Source organism: Lissotriton helveticus, chromosome 6, assembly GCF_964261635.1.
Source record: "Lissotriton helveticus chromosome 6, aLisHel1.1, whole genome shotgun sequence".
Lineage (NCBI taxonomy): Eukaryota > Metazoa > Chordata > Amphibia > Caudata > Salamandridae > Lissotriton > Lissotriton helveticus.
Window position 1 is genome coordinate 676,375,965 of NC_136067.1, and position 21,440 is coordinate 676,397,404.

Genomic DNA, 21,440 nt, shown 5'->3' on the forward strand with positions numbered 1-21,440 from the left:
CGCGCAACGTGCACAGCTGCCATCTGGCTTTATCGCGTGAATCCGATCGGGATCACTTTCACGGCGCGCACGCGCACACAACTCCCGGGCTTGAGCCTATACACTACAAACAACACATTTATGTGTTACATTTTTAAAGCACATGCAAATAGTTTAAATGGATCAACTTGGCCCCGGATAGCAAAAAATGAAACCCAAGACAATTAATGTCATCACATTTTCCGGATACATTGATGCCACATTGGGCCTCCTCGCAAGGCAAACAATTTAGCTACAAAATGTCAATAAAAAAACAAAGCCACTTGCAAACACACTGAAAAGAATTCACAACAAATTAAAATTTACGATCTGGCAATTATGCTATTTAAGAAACCTGCTTCTGGCTCCCTGCTACGACAACCCATCTGAACTGCTCATGGATTCCGCCCAGACATTAAAAGCTGCTCACAGCGCTCGCGCGGCGGTGCGCCACTTGGGTTCCAGGCTGGCGCCTGAGAGGAGCCTTTCGGATGAGCGTGCTAAGTAATTGACAGCGCGACTCCAGGGTGGGAACAGCCTCCACGTCTAACTCAGTATTTCTCGCTTTCCATGTTACCACTTCTCTCTCGCTCTGTAAACGAAGAGTAATGTGTATCGAGCACTGACGTCCATAGTTCCGAACAGATTCAGAGTGTAATCTCCGAGTGCAAATGGCAGACCCCTATTCTCATACGGAAGCACTTTCCCCTTGCAGGTGCAACTTATCAAGGAGGAAAATCAACCTGTAGGGTCTGTTTTCTGCAGCCATAAATCAGCCTTAAGTGTTGGACAAATATGGTCTTCCCAGGGGAGAAGCATGTGGTGGCCACTGAGAAGATGGCGAACACCCGCAAAGTTGTACCTTTGCTTGGCTAATTTGTACCCCTACCATTTGGATGTGAAAAAGTCTCAAACACCCTAATACTTTCAGACAGCACAGAGGGAGACATTTCTCTATTTAGGCAGTAATTTGGTTCAGTGGATCACATTGCACAAAATTAGCAATAAAAGTACAGGGGAGTAGCAGTGTGCCTGGAAATCTGCTTCTGATACAGATTTCCTGGTGTTTGCTACGGGATCTTTAAGAAACCCAAAAGAAACAGGCATCAATCTCCACTTTTTTTGTGGACACACATTAGTCTAGAGGCAATGCATGATAATTGTGCTTTATATGAAACATAGGCTTGCTACTATACTACCCTGCATGCTGTGCAGTGCAGTGATGCCACTAGATAGAAAATTGCCCCTGATGGCTCTGAAAGATTCATGAGTGGGAATATGCTGAGTGAATATGAATGCAGATGTGACTTTTGACTATTTCCAAACCTGCCTTCATTTGTTTATGTATCATCCATCCTTTATGAAGCGATCAAATCCGAAGTTGATTTAGCTTTATTAGCCTTTTTCAAGGCTTTAATCTCTTCAACTAATTTGCTCCCAGTTAGCCATGTTTGTCTTGCTCAGCTTATGGTTATTGCCATTACTCCACTGCACTGTATATTTTCGAATTTATGGCACGCTATAGTGTGGTTTTTGTAGTGCACCATCTTTATTCATCTTAAAGAAGTTCTTTTGATAGCGGTTTCGGCCTTATCAGCTGAGTCTTGGAATATTCCCATATTTAATCTCCATGACTGTCTTGGATTGCGCCTTTCAGCCATAGCCCATATCATCTCAATATGTGTGTGCTCTGATAGTGCTAGCTCTGCGATGTTCGCTTCCTCTATATTACATATCAACCCTTGTGACATGAATGTATAATCACAGAAGGGAAGTGCCACACTTGGAGTAGATGGTGTAGTTCTAATCCATTGGGTTTAAGGACCCTCCATGTGTCTTCAAAACCCACATTCTGGATCTTTCCCTTTAGACTTTTAGACATTGCACCCACGGCGGCCCTGCCACCCGGCTTCTACCGAGTCAGGGTCCCACATAATGGCACCTCCCTGGATCACCTTTCCCCAGCTTGCTTGAACAACCTCCTCAAGGATGCCCTTCAAAAACGTGTCCAGTCTTGCCTTGGAGGTGTACACATTTATTAATGTCATGAACTAGTGAAGAAACTCGAGCTGTACACTCCAAAACCTACACACAGGGTACTACTCCTCATTTTAGTTTGCCCCTTGCAGGTGGCAATTACGGAGAATTGTAACCCGTGCAGATTTTCACGGTGCTGGCGCCCAGAACTGGTATTTTGCGTAGCTCAATTCAAATTGGTCCCTACATCACAGGTAGGTTTCCTTAAGGACAATAACATTCAGGTACCAGGCACCTGTGTACCTCCAGAGTCTACGTCTTTTAGTGGGGGAGTTTAATCCTTTTACATTAAAAGTAGAAAGCTTGAATGTGCCTGTTCATGCTTCTCTTTGTATGTCCGCACTTTTATAAGATCTCACACCTATCCATTTACCACACCATTCCCACCTGTGATCCCTTCCCCCATTACAACAACCCAAAATTCAGCAATAAGGGCCTCATTCACTCCCAGGCGCAGGTTCCCCGCTGACAACCCAGGACTGCAAGATATTTTTCTGCCCCCTCTTCCTGTTATGATTGAAGTATCACACTACTTGCTATTTGGTGCTGCTGCATTCTGGGAATCTGGGTCCATCTGTAAAGTTCCTGGACCTTCTCTGAGGCTCTCAATGACTTGTAATCTTTTTTGTGCATTAGGCACCTCTGTCAAGTTTCCTCCTTTGCTTCGTCTCATCCGGCCTCCGTGTGAGAGTATCTGCATTCCCTTGCCACTGCCTTAATGTTGTCATGCCATCTTTTGGGTCTGTTAGGTCAATGATCTTTCTCTTTCTCTAATGATCTGGTATGGACCAACTGAGTTTTCAATTGAAATATTTGGCAAAATAAGTGGCCCCATTTGTAGGATATACACTAGGCTCAAAGAAAATCAGTTACCAGGCAAAAAGTGTGTTTTGCTTGGGAGTGTCATCACCACCCAATCCTGTTATAGGACTATGTTATGAGCCTTAGAACTATTAGGTCCCCCTTATTTCTTGCTAACTCCGTTATTTTCTCTTTTTGCCACTAGAGGAGATCCCTTATCAGAATGTCAGACAATCCCCTGGTAGAACGATCTATTTGCTAACTCCGCCCACCTCAACACGCCTTCACCTTCACGCCCCTTCACTCTATAATCAGGTGTTCATTTTCATCGTTTTACCAGTAGTCTCTCCCCTGGTCTCCTCCACCAGAACTGTGTGCCCCTCTTTACCCATAGCCTCTTTGACACCTGTTGTGCCCTCCTCCACTCCATTTCTTCAGCCCCCTCCTCTTTTGGACACTCGCATTCAGTAGTGGATCCCGCCGAATATTTTCTGTCCATTTTATTTTCATTCTTCCCCTTTTCTCTCCCTCCCATCTGACCCCTTCACCAATTTAGCTCTCTCCTGATTTCTTTACATGCACCTGTCTTTTGTTATCTCTGTCTCTTGTTAACTCTGTCTCTTTGCTCCTCTCACTTTTCTTCTCTCCTCGATTTTTACCATTCCTCCCCTCTTTCAATGATCTCTCCATTGTCTCGTAACTCACTCCTCCCGACCCCTTACCGTCCCCACTCATTTCATCTCCCGTTGTACCTTCCCCTCTCACTCCTCCACATTTTGTACCATTCCCTCCTCAATCTTTGCCTTTATTTGCGTCTATCCCTGAGTCCCCCCCCATCCACATTCATTTACCTCCTCACTCAGCTTCTCAGCTCTTTTCTATATCTCTGTACCCTCTTCTATACCCCCCTCTCTTCTTTAGCTCTTTGTGGCTCTCCCTCCGCCACCCATTATGTTATCACCTCCTCTGTGTTTATCCCACTTTCTTTCTTTCTCGCTCTCTGTCCTTCTTTGCATGGCTAAACACTTATAAGGTACAAGGTTGAGCCATACAACATGTGATGTTGTTGCACCAAGGATATTGTGCTGCAAAACTAAATACTTATAAGGTCCCAAAAGCGAGACCTAAGGCCTATGCCAATGCTTGTTGTCCTTAGACAACAATTCAGCTATATTCATGCGCCCTCAGGGATCGGTCATCCTATAGATAATGGTGCCCCGGCCTTCAGTGACGGGAGGGGGAGGGGAGATTGCCCTCCTGCTATCTCTAGCTACTTATTTGAGATATATTTAAGTGGGATCACACACCACGTAGTCGCAGTTTGCTGAGTTGTTTTAGTATTTCATTCACCTCGCATAAACGTGTAGCACATGGTCAGTATCCCAGACCCGTGGTGACCGTAACTGTACACTCATTTCTCAATGTTTGGAAGGCAACCCACTGATTTATAGACTAATGTCAATGTAAAGTGTTATTTAATGGCGCTGTTACATAAGTCAGCTTCGTTTACGACCATGCTGAGAAGTACGTATCGACAATGTGATCTAATTACCAGAGCTATCGGTTAGCTGCTGTTGTGCTTGCAAGATCCATTACATGAACTTTATATATATAAATCATTCAGTAGTTTTATATTGCCATGTATTTTTAGAACATATTGTGTTTTAGTTTTTCAAATAGGCAGAATTTTCGCAGAAGGAACTGTATTTCACAGTGCTTACACTTCGTTTTTGTGTCTTAAGCAAGTCGCTCTGACCCTGTGGGACCAGTTGGGCGACGGAACACCCCAGCACCATCAGCGAAGCGTGGAGCTTTTCTTCCAGCTGCACAACCTCGTTCCCTCCTCCAGCACCTGTGAGGATGTCATCAGCCAGCAGCTGACGCACAGGGATAAAGTAAGCAAGTGATTTCCGCTTCGATTTTTCAGTTATCCTCCTTACTATTTATTAATTTATATTAATCATGACAAGTGGGCGCAACTAAATGAAGTTGTTTTAAATACTGGGGGTTAGAGTTGTGTCCTGTTCACTCAACGGGAATGTCATTTCATATTCGGTAGCTCTTTGTGAACCCATCCTCCCCAAGCATCCCATTGGCAACACACACTGCAAACACCTGTCTCATTCTGTGAACGGTGAACTATCAGGACATCAGTTTACTGCAACCTTTGTCCTTAGCTCAGTGCTTCACATGGCCTCCATTATAATAGCTGCACACGGGCAAGGGTGCGAGACGTGCTACTACCAAACACACTCCTTGGTTCCTAAGTACCCCACCCCAAAAGATTTCAGATAGTAAAAAAAAACATTCCCCAGGCCCTGCTTTCGATAATTGAAAAGAAAGATACATTTCCAGTAGGAGATGCGGTCCACATTCCTATGCTAGAACTTTGCCTGTGTTGGACTGGCTTATAGGGCAATCAGGCAGTGCACGAAGGGCTGGGCTGGCAGGTCCGGCAGGTCCGTGTGTGGGACAGTTGTTTGGCTACCTATGTGCTTGTTTTATGGTCTGATGGGCCCGTTTGTACGCTAGAATTATCAGATATTAAAAAAATAATGCCTGCAGCAAGCCCAAATCCATCCCTTGCAAAACACTTGTCTTATACAGTGTATCTGTACAAGTTCAAAACCGAACCAATGTGCCAACAAGGAACACTTTTTTAGTTTTCTAGTTCACCAATATGTGCCCGGGGTCTATTTTCTGTCCCAGTCTGACCCTGTTAAATGCAACACAATTTAACAGTCTGACCCTGTTAAAGGCAACACAATGTGGAGAAAAAAAATCGTTTTAGTGTGGCTAATTATCCCTGCCTCCTTATGGACTGCTTCAGCATCCTTTTGATGAGGGTGACCAAAATGCAGTGAATTAATAGATTTTCTTCATTTTTTCCCCGCTTTTGAGTAGGGTAAATGCACAGTACAACTTCTGTCTTTGTTCCGTGATGAGTTCCAGGTTTTGTTTATTTTTTAGATTCTTGTTAGTCTCTCTCTGTCTTTTTTTTTCTCTTTGTTAAGACATTCTCTTCCATATTTTTACAACACAGGTCTATGGTAAGACTTGTTCTTTCTAATTTAAAGTATGCTTTTTATTACACTCTAAAGTCTCTATAACGCGACAGGATCATTTTTCACACGTAATGGTATCTCTAATAGGTATATATCTTAGTCACAAACCGTCTGGTGCTGGCCGCTAGCCTTTTAGCTTTGGCGGTTCTTTTTTTTTCGTGGTAGATTTTGCAAAACTTTTTTTTGGGGTCACCTGGTGGGCCTTAATTAATCTAAAAAAATTGGGTAAAAACAAAAATATTATTTTGTCTGGAAAAAGCATACATTACGTTAGTAGTCCCTGGTACCAAAAAGAACTACTTTGTGTGTGGATGTACTCCTTGTGAAAGGGCAGCATGCCGTAACTCACAGTGAAGTCAGCCAATGACTGAAAGGGACTGACTTGTTGCTCCATGATGCTTCCTGGAGTGGGTGAAAGTAAACTGTGAATGACACAACAACAGGCTAATGGATGAAGCCTGGCTGAAAAGCCCTATGGCAAGCTATGATACACGCATAATTTTAGTAAAATCAAAATGTCTTGTATAAAACCAGACCTACATTTTTTTTTCAAAAAGCCAATTGATTTGCCTAGGCTTCCAGTCTCTTTACTAAGGCTTTTTTGTTATGCCTTTGTAAATCCTTATTAGACATAGATATGCAGCGTTAAAAATATAGTTCAAAAAGGAGGGCTGCAAAAACAGAAAGAGAGGGTTGTATAGATGGGTAGTCAGCCAGATAGATATGTTGATAGGCATGTATATAGATAGATAGATAGACAGACTGACAGGCAGGTAATTAGATAGACAGACACATATGGTTGCAAAGATAGATAGATAAGTAAGTTGGTGAAAAAATAAAGGGTGCGCAGGAGCATTACCATTTTAGCTATAGTGAGGCACCCCGTCACCGAGTGAGGGAGCGATGTCCAGAAGGCGGATTGGGACCATAAAGAGGTGATTGCCTTCTGGAGGTTTCCATCCAGAAGGTCTTGCTGGGTTCTATACACTTGGATTCCCAAGTGCCACGCTATAAATTGTAGGGGCGTGAGATATGGGCTCACGTGCAGGCTGTTGCAGTTGGGGAGGTATATAGTAGCTTGACCTAGCGAATAAACCCTTGGGGTATCCCATAACGCTTGAGGGCAGCTAGCAGGTCTTCCCAGCTCAGAGTATCGAAGGCTTGGCAGAGATCTAATGAGAGGCACCCTGCTCTGGGGAACGTGTCAGGAGATGCACACATTGCTTGATATAGTCTGTGTATATTCATTGATGTATTTCTGCCGGGTACAAAGCCACATTGATCCATATGCACGAATTTCAGGAGGAAAGAAAGCAGACGGCAGGCCAGCACTTTGCTTAGTATTTTGTACTCCATGTTTAATAGCGACAGGAGCCTGTCTGCAGTAATGTCCACACGATTCCTGCAAGGTTTTGGTATTGAAGTCACCAGGGCATGTGCCATAGTAGGGGGTATTACCCCCATCCAGGGAAGCATGGTACGGGCACTCTAGCCGGGGCACCAATCGTGTGGCAAAGGCGACATAAAACTCCACAGTTAGGCCATCCATTCCTTGGGGTTTGTTGCGAGCAAGTTCTGAAATGGCTTACCGAATCTCAGTCGCAGGGATTGGCACCCCGAGTGCTGGCCCATCTGCCACTGTCACCTGCGGCAGCTGGACAGCATCTAAGAAATTATTTATCGCCTGAGGCTCTACCATGTGGGGGGGCCATGTATAGGTGTTCGTAATACTCTTGGAAAGCCTTGTTCACTCCTTTTTGTGTGTCAACATGAGTAGGCAATGGAGTAATAATTTCAAGAAAGGGCATTAAAGGGGGCATCTCTAATTATACGAGCAAACATGGAACCCGATCTGTCTGCTTCTACATGTATCTTCCTAGAATATATACGGAATAATCCACCATCCGGTGACGCTCTAGCAGATCTGCGATTTCAACGTGCGCATCCTGCAGCTCAGTTAGTCGCTCCACTCTAGCTGCTGCGTCCCCTATTTAGCTACTATATTATGACTCTACTCTAGGCATCTACCTTGGAAGGCTGCAGTGGCAACGATCAGCTCGTGAGTGAGACATTCAACATATAGCTTTATGTTGTTTTTCCTGCTGCAAGAGTAGCATTAGAAGAGACCACTTCGAAGGTACCCCAGCGCAGCAATACCACAGGTTCATACTCAGGGGACTTTGTAGCCTCGCATAAACCAAGTTATTTTCCCCCAGTCTTTTTTTCTAATCCACAGTCCACCATGGAGAGGATGCTGCGGAATCTGGATGGTAAGAGAGCTGTAATATTTCAAATTTTCATTATGTGGCATAGGGCCAGATGTACGACCCGCCAATTAGCAAGTCGCATATTGCGTTGCATTGGCAAATCGCCAATTGGTATGCACAACAGTGTCTGAGACACTGTTTGCGATTCCCAATGGGGTCGCAAATTGCATGCCTCATGGCAGGCACTCCCCGGGATGGTGGCCTGCTGGGGTCAACAGACCTCCATGTCTGGGACTGCTTTTAAATAAAGCAGTTTTTTTTAAATGCAGCCTGTTTTCCTTAAAGGAAAACGGGATGCATTTAAAAATAAAAATGAATCTTTTCAGTTTCATTTTTCAAGGGCAAGCTTTACCACTGGCCTCTCAGAAAGAGGTAGGTCTACCGTGAGGCAACAGAAAAAGAGAACACGGTAGACATGGAGAGGCAAGGTCCCGACCTTCGGCGTCCAGATCGGCGGCGAAGCTACCGGCAGCGAAGCAGCAGTTGGCGTCGGAAACTACAGGGGTGCAGGAGCATCACACTTCTACGAAGTCAAATATGGCGCTCTCAGCGTCGACAAAGGTAAAGGGCCCTCCGTTGTCGTCAACCAGGCGACGTTCAACGTCGAGGAGCAAATCTCCATCGACGCTGGCTAGGCGTTCAACGTCGAGACAGATCACTCCATCGTCCCACTTCTACGGTGATCGTCGTCGAGGCACAGGTGTCCGTTGAGATCGGTGCAGAGATCTTCGCCGTCGAGACACAAGGCTCCATCACCGATGTCGAAGCAGAAGGCTGCGTCTACATCAGCACACCGGAGGTCGACGTTGAGACACTGGTCGTCGGAGCAGAGGCAGTTGACGTCGAAACAAGGTACTTCGTCGGCGTCAGCCAGATGCTCGACATCGAGACACTGATCAACCTGGAGACTGATTCCTCCTTTAAAGAGGAGATGGGCGATGTTGAGACAAGCATCACCATTGCCGGGACAAGGATGGACATCGAGGAGGCAGTCTGTCCAGAGGGGATGTTCAAGATCAACGTCGAGGCCGCAGTCTAGAGGGGCTTCACGTCCAGTAAGCCTTTCTCCGTCACCATCACCGACGTCGAGAACATGTTCTTGCTGCTCCCCTCACAGATTATCATTGTCCAGATTACCGCAAGTAGTGATCTCGACGTCTAGCAGACCAGTGTCCACTGGGCATCCTGATTCAGCGGACAGGCCTGCACAAACCGAAGGAAGAAAATCTTCTCCTGCACGCTCTCCTGAGGGACGATGAAGGCAAAGATCGCCTTCTAACCATCTCTCACCGAGATGGAATCAGCCTCTGCGTCACTGGGCCACAGCTCCAGCAACAGGGCTCATCACTACTCAAGCCCCATCCACAGGTCTCCGTTGGCTCGACTGGTGCAGGCTGTGGACAGAGATCATACTCCATCGAGAGGTGGAGATCGCAGTCGCACTCCTGCACACTCTTCCAGAAGCAGGTCCAGATCCAGAAGTGAGAGGAGAAGGCACAGATCTCCAACGCCTTCCTCCTCTTCCACACATACGTCAAAGAGAGACTACTCACCGACTCTTACTGACAGGCCACCGACGAGCGTCTCTCTGGTGGATGACGTTTGCACTTTACAAGATGTACTTTCCAGAGGGGCAACTAAACTGAACATCCCTATGCTGACTGGGCAGAGCTCGTCTTCAGTTATCTTGGAGACTTTACACCAGAGGGCTGCATCTAGACTGCTGTTGCCATTAGTGCTGGGGCTACTCCAACCGGTCATGGACAATTTCCTACGCCGGCGACCCACAAGACTGCACCGGCTAGGATTCTAAAGAAATATCGTCCACCGAAGGAGGACCCGTTATTTCTTAGATCTGACCCCCCACCGGATTCTGTTATAATCGACACTCACTCAGTTGCCTTCTCCTCTACCGTTCCACCAGATAAGGAGAGTAAAGTACAGGATTCGGGGGGAAGAAGGTTTGCAGCACACCAGCCTCTATGCTAAATATCTCAAGTGCATTGGTGCTTTTGGGTGGCTACGACCGGTCTTTGTGGGACTCCCTTCAAAGATATACGGAAAAGCTGCCCAAGGACGATCGCAAAGATTTTTAAGAAATCTTGCAAGAAGGCAGCTTGGTGGTGAACCAAGTGATCAGCGCCGCAGCTGATGGAGTTACTCTTTCAGCTCATGCCTATTCCCAAGGGATATGCACTAGGAGAGCTTCCTGGCTTTGTCTCACAGCTCTTAAACCAGAAGCGCAGTCTCGAATCCTCAATCTCCCCTTCTCCGGCTCATCTTTATTCAGCGCTCACACAGATGAGAATGTCCCGGATGAAGACAGAGCTAGACACACTAAAGGCCGTGGGTCTAGAAAAGAAGAAAGATCGACGATCCTCCCAACAGAGGGTTCAAACCCCTCCTTGGCAGAAGGTCAGCAAAGGTCTCAGTACCAAGGCCGGCGTTCCTCCAGGGTAAGAGGAAACCAGCGTAAGTCCATTACCTCCACTAAGATGCGACCAACCAATGAGTGCCCACTTCCTCCGTCGCCGTTTACCACTCCAGTGGAGGGAAGAATTGCAAATCATCTCAAAGAGTGGTGAGCAATCACAAAGAACCATTGGGTGTTAGCTACGCTGCAGAATGGGTACTCTACGTTTTCGACGCCATCCACCCTCAATCCCTTGGTTCCATCATCGTGCCAACAGATGAAGATATTGCAGAGCGAAGTTGCCACCCTTCTGCGAAATTCAGCCATCGAGAAGGTGTCAATATCACAGCGAGGTCGAGGGGTCTACTCAAGATACTTCATGGTAAAGAAGAAGGGTCAAAAATCAGAATACAGACCCATTCTGGATCTGCGAACACTCAACAAGTCAATCAACAAGCATTTGCAATGCAATAGGTCTAGCATTTGCAAGAGTTTAAGCAATTGGCATTGGAAATGACAATGCCTTTTATTTATCTGTTATGATAATTAACACATAATTAACAAGCATTGTCATTTACAATGCCAATAGCTCAAACATGTGTAAATGCGAGACCTATATTATTTCAAAGAAGCGGCCACCATTGTCCCAGAGAAGCGCGCATGGCACTGCTATAAATGACCCGAGCCTCTGGCATAATGAGCAGCAATGCTGACATAATTGCCATTATTCAGCAACACAAGTGGTGTAACTGAACTGCACCACTAGCACAATTGGCCTGCACGCTGGGCCCTGGCAATTATCCTTAACTACTCTCTCTCTTTCTCTCCAGTAATCTCCATCATTGTGCTGTTGGGTGCCCCTGGCATACCTGAGCAGCAGTTTAGAGCTCAAAAGCCCCATTGTGCTACCCAGTTACTACAGGTGACATCCCACTCAAGAAAGATGCACGATTGTGTCAATTTCGTAAGTGGCGCTGTACAGTTACACCATGGATGGTCCACATTCACCTTTGCCCGTTTCCACATTAACTATGTGCATCATGTGAAGCAGTGATAATGTCGTGGTGTAGAAAGAGTGTGATGAGACAGAAGTTTGTATAAGTGCGGAACTGCTCCCATCTCAGCGGGCACTGGTTGGCGCGTAGAAGGTAGGGAGGTTATGTAAAATGAAGCTGCAAAGTGAACTCATTTGCAAGTGCTTGCTTGTGTGTTTGGAAAACAGGATGGATGAGGTGGAAATCAGGATGAGTGTGGTGGAAATCAGGATGAGTGTGGTGAAAAACAGGATGGATGAGGTGGAAATCAGGAGGAATGTGGTAAAAAACAGGATGAGTGTGGTGGAAAACAAGATGAGTGTGCTGGAAAACAGGATGGATGAGGTGGAAATCAGGATGAGTGTGGTGGAAACCAGGAAGGATGAGGTGGAAATCAGAATGAGTGTGGTGGAAAACAGGATGAGTGTGGTGGAAATCTGGATGAGAGAGGTGTGCTGGAAGGCAGGGGTGTTTGATTGATTCCAAATGTATCAGATAAAAAATGGGCAGGTGGGCAGTAATGAGCGTAGGAGGATAAGGCCCCAGAGAGGAAAGATAAGAGGGCATGATGAATACTTTAATCTCATCTGATGACTGAAGCGACTTCACCAAGGCAGCTGATAAATCAGCGACTTGTATTAGAGTGGATGTGATTGTAGAAGCAGATGAAAGGAAGTAAGAAATGCTGATGGCAGATTTATGAATGATTTCAAACGAAGGTGAACATTCTCACAATTAACGTTTATAACTATTTAGCCAGGAGGATAACCCCCCCCCCCCCTGAAAACCATCAGACTTATCTTCCGAGATAGGATAAACGTCCCTTTCCTTTCATAGTTAACAGACATAAAACACTGAAAAAAAGAAAACAAGTTTTATATATAGCAGAAGTTTGTGGTTTAGGTAGACCGGCACTTTTTACAAAACCATGGCTCTTGAAACAAAGTACATGTAAGGATCAGGCTGCTGCCGAACAGGAAAGTACATGCCTAGTCACTGGTGTGCTGATATGAAAAATGTGCTTTCTTGATGTTTTGCAGCTGGGCCTTGGTTAATTTTTTGTCCGGAAACGCAGAAGCAATATAGTGGACACCTTCATGAAATATGGAAAACATAATGTCAAAAATGCCAGGAAACTCGAAATTATTAGAAATGGTTTATTATTGCTTCTACTTTGTGAACTTCTAAAAATTATGTAGTTCAAAAGCCCTCAAAATGGCAAAATTATGATATTTCATGAAACAGGCAGTTTTCAAAACTATCACCGAATAGGCTCAACGCAACATGCATAATTTTTCCTCAGGTAGATTTTGCCTGTTTTGCTTTTCCGCTGGAAGTTTTGCAAACTACTGGTCCACTCTGACGAGAAATTACCTCGATTGGTAATTCCTGAAAAGGATCCATAATTCCTTGTGCGTGGCTGCCGGAATCTGGAGCGCTGCAGAATTCTGAAGGGAACTGTTCTGCAAATATTTACTGTTCAAGCATGGCATCTTGTGAGCTGAAAGAACTCCTCTCACTACGGTGGTAGTGCCGTTAGGGGGCGGTGGCCATTAACTCTTAGCACAGCAGTCCCACCCTCTTCTCACAGCAGTCCCACCCTCTTCTCACAGCAGTCCCACCCTCTTCTGGCTCACTCACATGCTAATCACAGCTCAAGTTTTTAGAGGCATGTTTTGCATCGCACAATTTTAGCAACAAATCAGAGGGCAGCGCTCCCACTAAATGGTCAAGTGTAAGCGTTTAGCCATTCACTTGACCCACATGAGCCCAGTTTACTATATAGTAAAGCCGAAATTAAATAGTTACTTCCGCAAATCGTATGTAATGATGTACATTTACCCAGTCTTCAGGCTGGATGATTCAACCAATGACATTTTTGAATTTGCAATGTATTATTAAATCCAAGTGGAATGTGTATCTTATTGTGGAAAAGAGGTTTTGCAGTGCAGCTGCACTCGTATGAGATATTTCAACCTGCACAATTGCACACCGCATAAATTAAATGTGGTAGAATGCTGTCCAGTTAACATAACAAGAGCTAATAAATGCCCTATGGATCAAAGGACCAATTAAATCCTCCTCTGGCAGTAAATGCTAGCAAGAGCTAATGAATCAAGCGCTCGGTGGGAGCGGGTGAAAGCTCCTATCACTACAAAGGACGTTCCAGAGAGGAGATGCCATGCGCGTGCCCATCACCTGTTCGGGCGCGCACATGGTTTGTCTCACTTCGCAAACGAAAGCGACAACAATAGAGCCTCGCTAAGCGAAACAGCTGCGCTGCCTTCGCTAGGCGAGACCTAAAAAGGAGAAGTTTTGCATGTTGGCTCTCCATGAAATATATCCACGTCTCAGACAGGGAGATTGGATGTGTTCGCTGGATCTGCAAGGGGCCTACTTTCATGTTCCGGTCAGTCATCATCACAGGCAATATCTGAGATTCCTGGTGGGATCGTCTCACTACCAATTCAAAGTGCTACCCTTCGGGTTGAAGTCAGCTCCCCGAGTGTTCACGAAGTGAATGGCAGTGGTGGCAGCCGCACTACGTCGCAGAGGCATCTTCGTGTACCCTTACCTGGACGACTGGCTGTTGAAGGGTCCCTTCCCCCACAGCATGAGGAATCATTTCCTGCAATGCCTAGAGCTTTGGCACTGGCTGGGCCTTCATGTGAATTTTGAACAATCAACTCCGCAACCCACACAGAGAATCCATTATCAGGGAGTGCTGGTAAACTCCGAGGTAGAAAAAGTGTTTCCTTCGGAGGAGAGACAGTTATCCATCACACCGAAAGGCAGACAAATTTTGTACCCCAAAATGCAGTCAGTTCGTCAGATTGCCTCCCTTTTAGGGTCGATGGCATCCTGCATTTTCTTGGTCCCCAATGCCAGGCTGAGAATGCGTCCTTTGCAGCAGGATCTGGAGGACAAATGGGAACAGCAAGGAGCTCGCTGGGATGACAAGATAAATCTCTCAAACACAGCAAGAGCATCCATCCCATGGTGGATGAAGAAGAAGAATATGTAAGTAGGGATTCCTTTCCATCAGGCACCTCCCTCTCAGACGCTGATCACAGACGCCTCCCTCCAAGGCTGGGGAGCTCACATGGGGTCTCTCCAGACACAAGGGCAATGGTCATCAAAAGAGCGCTCATATCACATTAACATGTTGGAGCTGAGAGCCGTTCATCTGGCACTCCGAGCTTTCCTCCCTTCCATTCAGGCAAACTCCATTCTAGTACAGACGAACAATACCACCACCATTTACTATCTGAACAAACAGGGAGGAACTCGTTCACGGATTTTGTCACTGGAAGCTCAAGCTCTCTGGAATTGGCTCGTGGCACAGAACCTATCGATCTCAGTGGTACACCTGCCGGGAGAGTAGAACTCACAAGCGGATGCTCTCATTCGACACTTCGAGGACCGACGAGATTGGGTACTCAACGACGAGGTTGTCGAAGACATTTTCCAGGCGTGGGGTCGTTCCAGCATCGACCTCTTTGCGGAGGAAGAAAATACAAAATGCCGAGACTTCGCCTCAAGGTTCTATCGGCCAGGGTCGAAGGGGAATGCCCTTTTGATAGACTGATCAGGGGCATTTGTGTATGCCTTTCCTTCCCTTCCTCTCATCCCGAAGGTTGTGACCAAACCCTCGCACACTAGGATGATCGTGATTCCTCCGGACCGGCCGAGGCAATGGTGGTACCCAGACCTTCTGCACCTGTCAGAATGCCCACACAGGAGACTGTCGTGTAGACCGGACCTGCTGTCCAAGATAAATGGGAGGATTCATCACCGTAACCTTCCCTCACTGAACTTGGCAGCATGGCTCCTGAGGACCTCCAGTATGTTAATTTAGAGCTACCACAAGACTGCATGACCATCTTAAAAGAAGCCAAGAGACCGTCCACTAGACACTCATATGCTTGAAAGTGGAAACTTTTTTATTTGTGATGCGAACAAAACAATTGTAGCCCCACCAAGGGGCAGGAGGAAGTAATTTTACCATAACTGCTTCACCTAGCTAGGGCAGGCTTAAAGTTCCCTTCCATTAATGTGCATCTAGCGGCGATTACTGCATATAGGCGTTTGCCTTCTCAGCCGTCCTTCTTTAAGTTGCAGGTTGTGAAGGACTTCTTACAAGGTCTTAAAAAGGTCTACCCTCCATTCTGGCCTCCTTCACTGCCCTGCAAGCTGAGCCTGGTGCTATCAAAGTTCATGGGTCCCCCTTTCGAACCTATCCACAAAGCAACCTGGAAACACCTCACGTGGAAAGTGGCTTTCCTGGTAGCCATCACCTCAGCTCGTAGAGTGAGCGAAATACAAGCGCTCTGTTCAAAGGAACCATACACTGTTTTCCATCTCAATAGGGTGTTATTGAGGACTCATCCCTCCTTCCTTCCGAAGGTGGTGTCAGATTTCCATGTGAATCAGACCTTTTCACTTCGGACTTTTATCCTTAATCCCTCCACTCCAGCTGAGAGGGCTTTGAACTCACTTGACCTGAAAATAATTTTAAAGTTCTATCTGGATAGGTCCTAGTCGATTAGAAAGTCTGATCAACTATTTGTTAACTATGGGTCGATCAGAGCAGGTTTTCCAGCCTCAAAGCGATCCATCTCCAGGTGGATAGTTTCATGCATCAAGTTAGCTTATCAATTAGCACAAAAACCAATTGGGCCTGCTCCCAAGGCGCATTCCATGAGAGGAAAGGCAGCTACGACTGCTTTCCTTCGAACCATTCCTATCTCTGAGATCTGTAAGACTGCAACTTGGAGGTCCATATATACATTTACAAGGCACTATTGTCTATATTCAAACACCAGAGCAGACACCCAAGTAGGCCAGGAAACTGTTCAACAGCTGATTGCTGCTGTTGTTGTATGTTGGATCATTCACTCTCATTTGCCTGCAGGCGGAAGATGGGCTTGCTATTCTATTCAGTGCTTATGACTATTGATGAGGATCCCCTGAAAGAGAAGGATAATTACTCACCTGTAATCCTAGTTCCCTTCCAGGGGTATCCTCATCAAAGTCATAAGCAACCCACCCGCCTCCCCAGGCAAATGAGATTACTTCATTGTTAAACAATATCTTTGTGCCCTGACCTTCAGGGTTACGCAAAGAACAATTGACCTAACTGTCACCCCTGAAGCATGATGGGAAGCTGGGGGTCATGGCTGCCTTAACGGCACGGTGCCAGTTTTGCGGGTCCCCCCATATGGGTGGAAATATTCAGTGCTTATGACTTTGATGAGAGGCCCCTGGAAGAGAACTAGGTTTACAAGTGAGTAACTTATCCTAGTTGACAAAATGCGATATCAGTTACCCAGTTGTCGATTGAGGGTGAAGAGCATTTGCGCCAGTGCATGGCCACTCTATGCTTTGCCAGCAACAACAGCATGGCAAGGAGGCAGCGATCTTCTTTAACATAGCCAACTAGGCCCACCAGGGGTACACGCCTCAGTTCCAGTCCTGTAATGTCTTGTATAGCGTCGTATACCTTATCCCAGTATCTCGCTATCCGCGGACATTGCCATGCCAGATGGAGAAATGTGGCTTGTGGTGTATGGCATCTCCAGTAGTTATTGTCTACACTGAGACCCATATAAAAAATCTGAAGTGGGGTTCTATACATTTAGTGTAAAAACTTAAAATGGATAAGGTGCAGCCTGTAATTAGGGGAGAGAAATTCCAACTGGCCGCAACAATAGAGCCATTGTTAATCCATCACAGGTGGTTCGAAGATTAATCTACAACTCTCCAGTGCTCTAGGTTTATTTACCGGAGATATTAGTTGTGTGATATTGTACTGGCGTGTAATAGATTTATGTGGAGATGGATCAGTTAATGTGTTCTAGTGCATTAAGAGTTGGAGGTGGGGCCGGGAATGTATGTTGCAGCTTGCGGCAAGTAGCACGCAGTTGATAGTATAAAAGAGTGTCTGAAAAGTTCAGGAGTATGTCTTCCCTGGGTTGTGGGGGGTGAGAAATACATCACCAGGATATAAGTTTGCAAATGTGTTAATGCTGATTCTATGTGCCCGCGTGATTGCTTCTATGTCCTACATCGGGGTAAATCAGGAAGTGCGTGCAAGTGGGACGGATGGAGCATGTAAAGTGACAAGACGTGCTCTTTTCCTTAAACTGTCCCACACCCATCTCAAAGTTTCAATCGTATTTATCTCCCTTCCCGGATGTCTATATTCCTAGTACAGTGCAGTGGATAGTGGAGTGGTGGGCAGCTTCTGTCCAGTTCTACTGCAACATGTGGTTGAAATGGGGAAGGGCATAGCCAGTGTGTAAGAATTAGGCTTGTGCACAATAAGCATACAGGGTACAGGTGCTCCCAGTCCCCCTTGACGTAGTGGTAATGTAAGAACATCCCAGGATATTCTAGGCTGTTTTCCGACCCAGACCAGGGTAATCAAGTTGGATCGAACTCGCTTAAGGAATACCGAGGTCAATGGTATGGGTAATTTAACAAACAATTTGGGTAAAGCAATCATCTGACCAGCCATTGAAATGGGTTACTTTCACTTCCTCCACTTGACCATTCAGCCATAGTTTGCCTCTTAACGTTCCTGTGTGTATCTGACTGGACCCTCGTCCCATTGTAATAGGTATTCTAAAGTAAATGGCTTTGTCAAGTCAGTAAGAGGAAACAGTACGGATTTGGACCAATTGATGTGTATTCCCAATATCCAGCCAATCAGATCAAATTGCGTATCATGGAACATAAATTGTCTTTTGGGATACAGACATATAGTGTGATGTCGTCTGCATATAGAGATAGCACCAGCCTCTTAGACGCAAAGCCCAGACCCTAATTTGCATGGTGTTGAGGGAGCCACACAGCCAGGGGTTCTATCGCAATAGCGAATAAGAGAGATGATAGTGGACATCCCTGGCGTGTGCCCTGGGTTATTGGAAAGGAATTTGAAACAAAATTATTGAATCTAACATGTGCTGTGGGGCCTGTGTATAAGAGTTATATCTGTTGTATAAACTTGGAACTGAAGCCAATTCTAGCCAGCAATGCGAATAAATAGGACCATTCTAGGGTATCAGAAGCTTTAGTGGCATCTAGTAGGGTGGCTTGTGCCAACACCTGTGGGCTCAAGAGGTGTAATACTGCAAATATTGTGACAGGTTATGTGAGGTTGAGCATCCAGGGAAAAGGCCGGATTGATCGGGTCCTACTATTTGAGGTAGGAGTGGCTGAAGTCTTATAGCCAGTTATTTTGCATAGATGTTGTTGTCAACGTTGATTAGGGATGGTGGTCGATAGGAATCACCTTGGTTTTCTGGTTTCCTGTGCATGAGAAGTCTGATTATCATCGCCTCTCGCATGGTCGAAGGCAGGGTACCCTTCTCTAACACCTCCTGATAAACTTTAAGGAGCTATGGTGCCAGTATTGAGGCATACGTCTTATGAAAGAAAGTATTGAGGCTGTCCAATCCTGGGGCCTTGTCGACTGGCAAACTTTGAATTACCCGAATTATGTTGTCCGTGGTAAAGGGTTCGTCTAAGTACGCTCTATGTGCGTGGTCCAACCATGTGAGCTGTATAGTGTCCCAGTATTTGTTCAGTGCAGTGGCCTCACAACTTGGGCCCGACTAATATAATTTCATGTAAAAGTCAGTGAGGATGTCGAGGAGGACAGTCTGCTCTCTGAACGGGTTAAAGTCAGTATCTAATAACTCTGTAACATATGTGGAGGACCGGGGTGGGGCCTGAGCATGGTGCAAGAGTTTACCTGGCTTGCCGCCTTCTCCATATCTCCAGGCCATTGTGAATTTACCCAGGAAGCAAGTTTCCTTGTGTGCCTCTTTATTAAAGTTGTTTTTGTCTTTATTAAAGTCAGTCATCTTCTCCCTATGGGCGGCAAGATACTTTGGTTCATTGGTTTGGTAATATGCTTTCTCTGTCACGTATTTCTCTTTCGATTTTTCCTAACAATCGCCTAATGTCCTTGAGTACCCCAGCCTCCTTGGCAATACATGACCCCCTGACCTCCACGTTAAACCTTCCATAAATTTGCTGGGGATGTTATCGAATGTCCGTTTAAGGTGAAGTATTCAATGATTTCTTTGTTAATTTATTCCCTAAAGAATGTATCTGTTAGCGCATCTGGGGGAAAATCCCATACAAATGCTCTAGGGATCGTCTGAGACTGCAGCACTTGAAGCAGAACCGTACGTAGTCAGATAATGTGTGTGGAATGTTTATTTACCCTATAGCCCCCCCCCAACTATTATAGCCAGTGTGGCAGTGCTCAGTGCCAGGACACCCTAGGGTAACCGTTGCACTTAAGAAGTTTTAATTAACATAACGTAACATGTGTGCAATAGATATGGTCCAGGTTACAACGCCCCTGGTATGCAAAAGAATTGTAGCAGCGGACCTTGCAATGCCGCACCTAAAACCCAGTTCCAAAAGTAAATTTTTGTGCAGCCACCCTCGCCGTCAGCTGCTAATTGGCGTCGCTGTGTTATCCAGATCACAGGTAATTTGTTTGACTTGTATGGGGGCGCACAGGAAAAAAGTCCAAGAAAAACTGTCAATTTTGAGTGTATGAAAAAATTCTTTATTTCGTATTAAATTGTTCGTGGACCTCAGCAGAACCTCACAGTATAATCGTGTAGGATCCCCTAATATGACGTTTCACGCTCCAGTGTTTAAAGTTCTGGTGAAGGAAGCTGTATCAATTCCTTCTCCCACAGTCGAGTGTTGGTTCAAAAGTAGTGAACCTAACAAAATTTACTTATCCGCATCAAAGTAACGGCATGAATGGTCCCAAGGCACTACTGTGGGAGAAGGAATTGATACAGCTTCCTTCACCAGAACTTTAAACACTGGAGCATGAAACGTCACCATTAGGGGATCCTACACGATTATACTGTGAGGTTCTGCTGAGGTCCACGAACAATTTAAGGTGGAAATAAAGTACTCGCACACAGCACTACCGAACCGACAGGATAACTAGCCCTGAAGAAACTCCTTGGTAGGGAGTGAAACGCGTTGGCTGATTTTGTTGCAAATCGAACTGTGACTGCTTTTAAAAGAATGAATAATACGAAATAAAGAATTTTTTCATACAACGCCCCTGGTCACAAGCCAGAAATCCAGTCTGGACCATGCTCTGTGATGTGTGGTTAAACAAGTACCCTCTTGAGTATCCGGATACAGCTGCCTCCATATGTCTCCCAAATAGTGTTTTCTCACTGTCATCTGCAGCATCGCCATTGCCCTGGGATTTAAACTGTGGGAAGTGTCATATCTATCTAATGTGTTGTCAAGTATGGCATTGAAATCTCTACCCCATATCACTTTCTTTCCACCTAATCTTGAGATGTTTGACCAGATATTGTCAAACAACATAGAGTTGTCTGTTTTAGGCCCATATATAGCCACCAAGGTTATTCGTCTTCCCCAAATGTGACCTTCTACTATCACGTATCTTCTTTTACGGTCAATCGAAGATTGTATTGGGGTCCATCCAAGGTCTTTGCGTATCAACACCGTCACCCCTCAGGAGCATCTTGAGTACGTCGCAGCATAAACATAGCTCCAGCGTCGAGAGTGAAGTTTGGATGTCGATGTACCCTTGAGGTGTGTTTCCTGTAGAAAGTAGACATCAATTTTGTGCCTAAGTAGATAAGTTTGTACTAGGCGTGCCTTTCGATGTTCATTCAGACCACGATTATTTCAAGTGAGGTACGCAATTGACGTCATTTTAAAGAGCTAGGTGAGTGTACCTCCGAGGCCAGTTCCAAAATAATAGTCGGAGCCAAGATATCAT

General features: G+C 45.6%; 1 protein-coding gene across 2 annotated transcripts in view; it reads left to right on the forward strand.

Annotated features, from left to right (window-relative positions):
• DOP1A (DOP1 leucine zipper like protein A) overlaps window positions 1-21,440 on the forward strand; it is a 1,012,538-nt gene that overhangs the window by 455,465 nt on the left and 535,633 nt on the right. For both annotated transcript variants that reach the window (XM_078648131.1, XM_078648132.1), the window contains one exon: window positions 4,599-4,751. In XM_078648131.1, coding sequence (XP_078504257.1) covers window positions 4,599-4,751 — 153 coding nt within the window. The remainder of the gene's footprint in view (window positions 1-4,598; window positions 4,752-21,440) is intronic.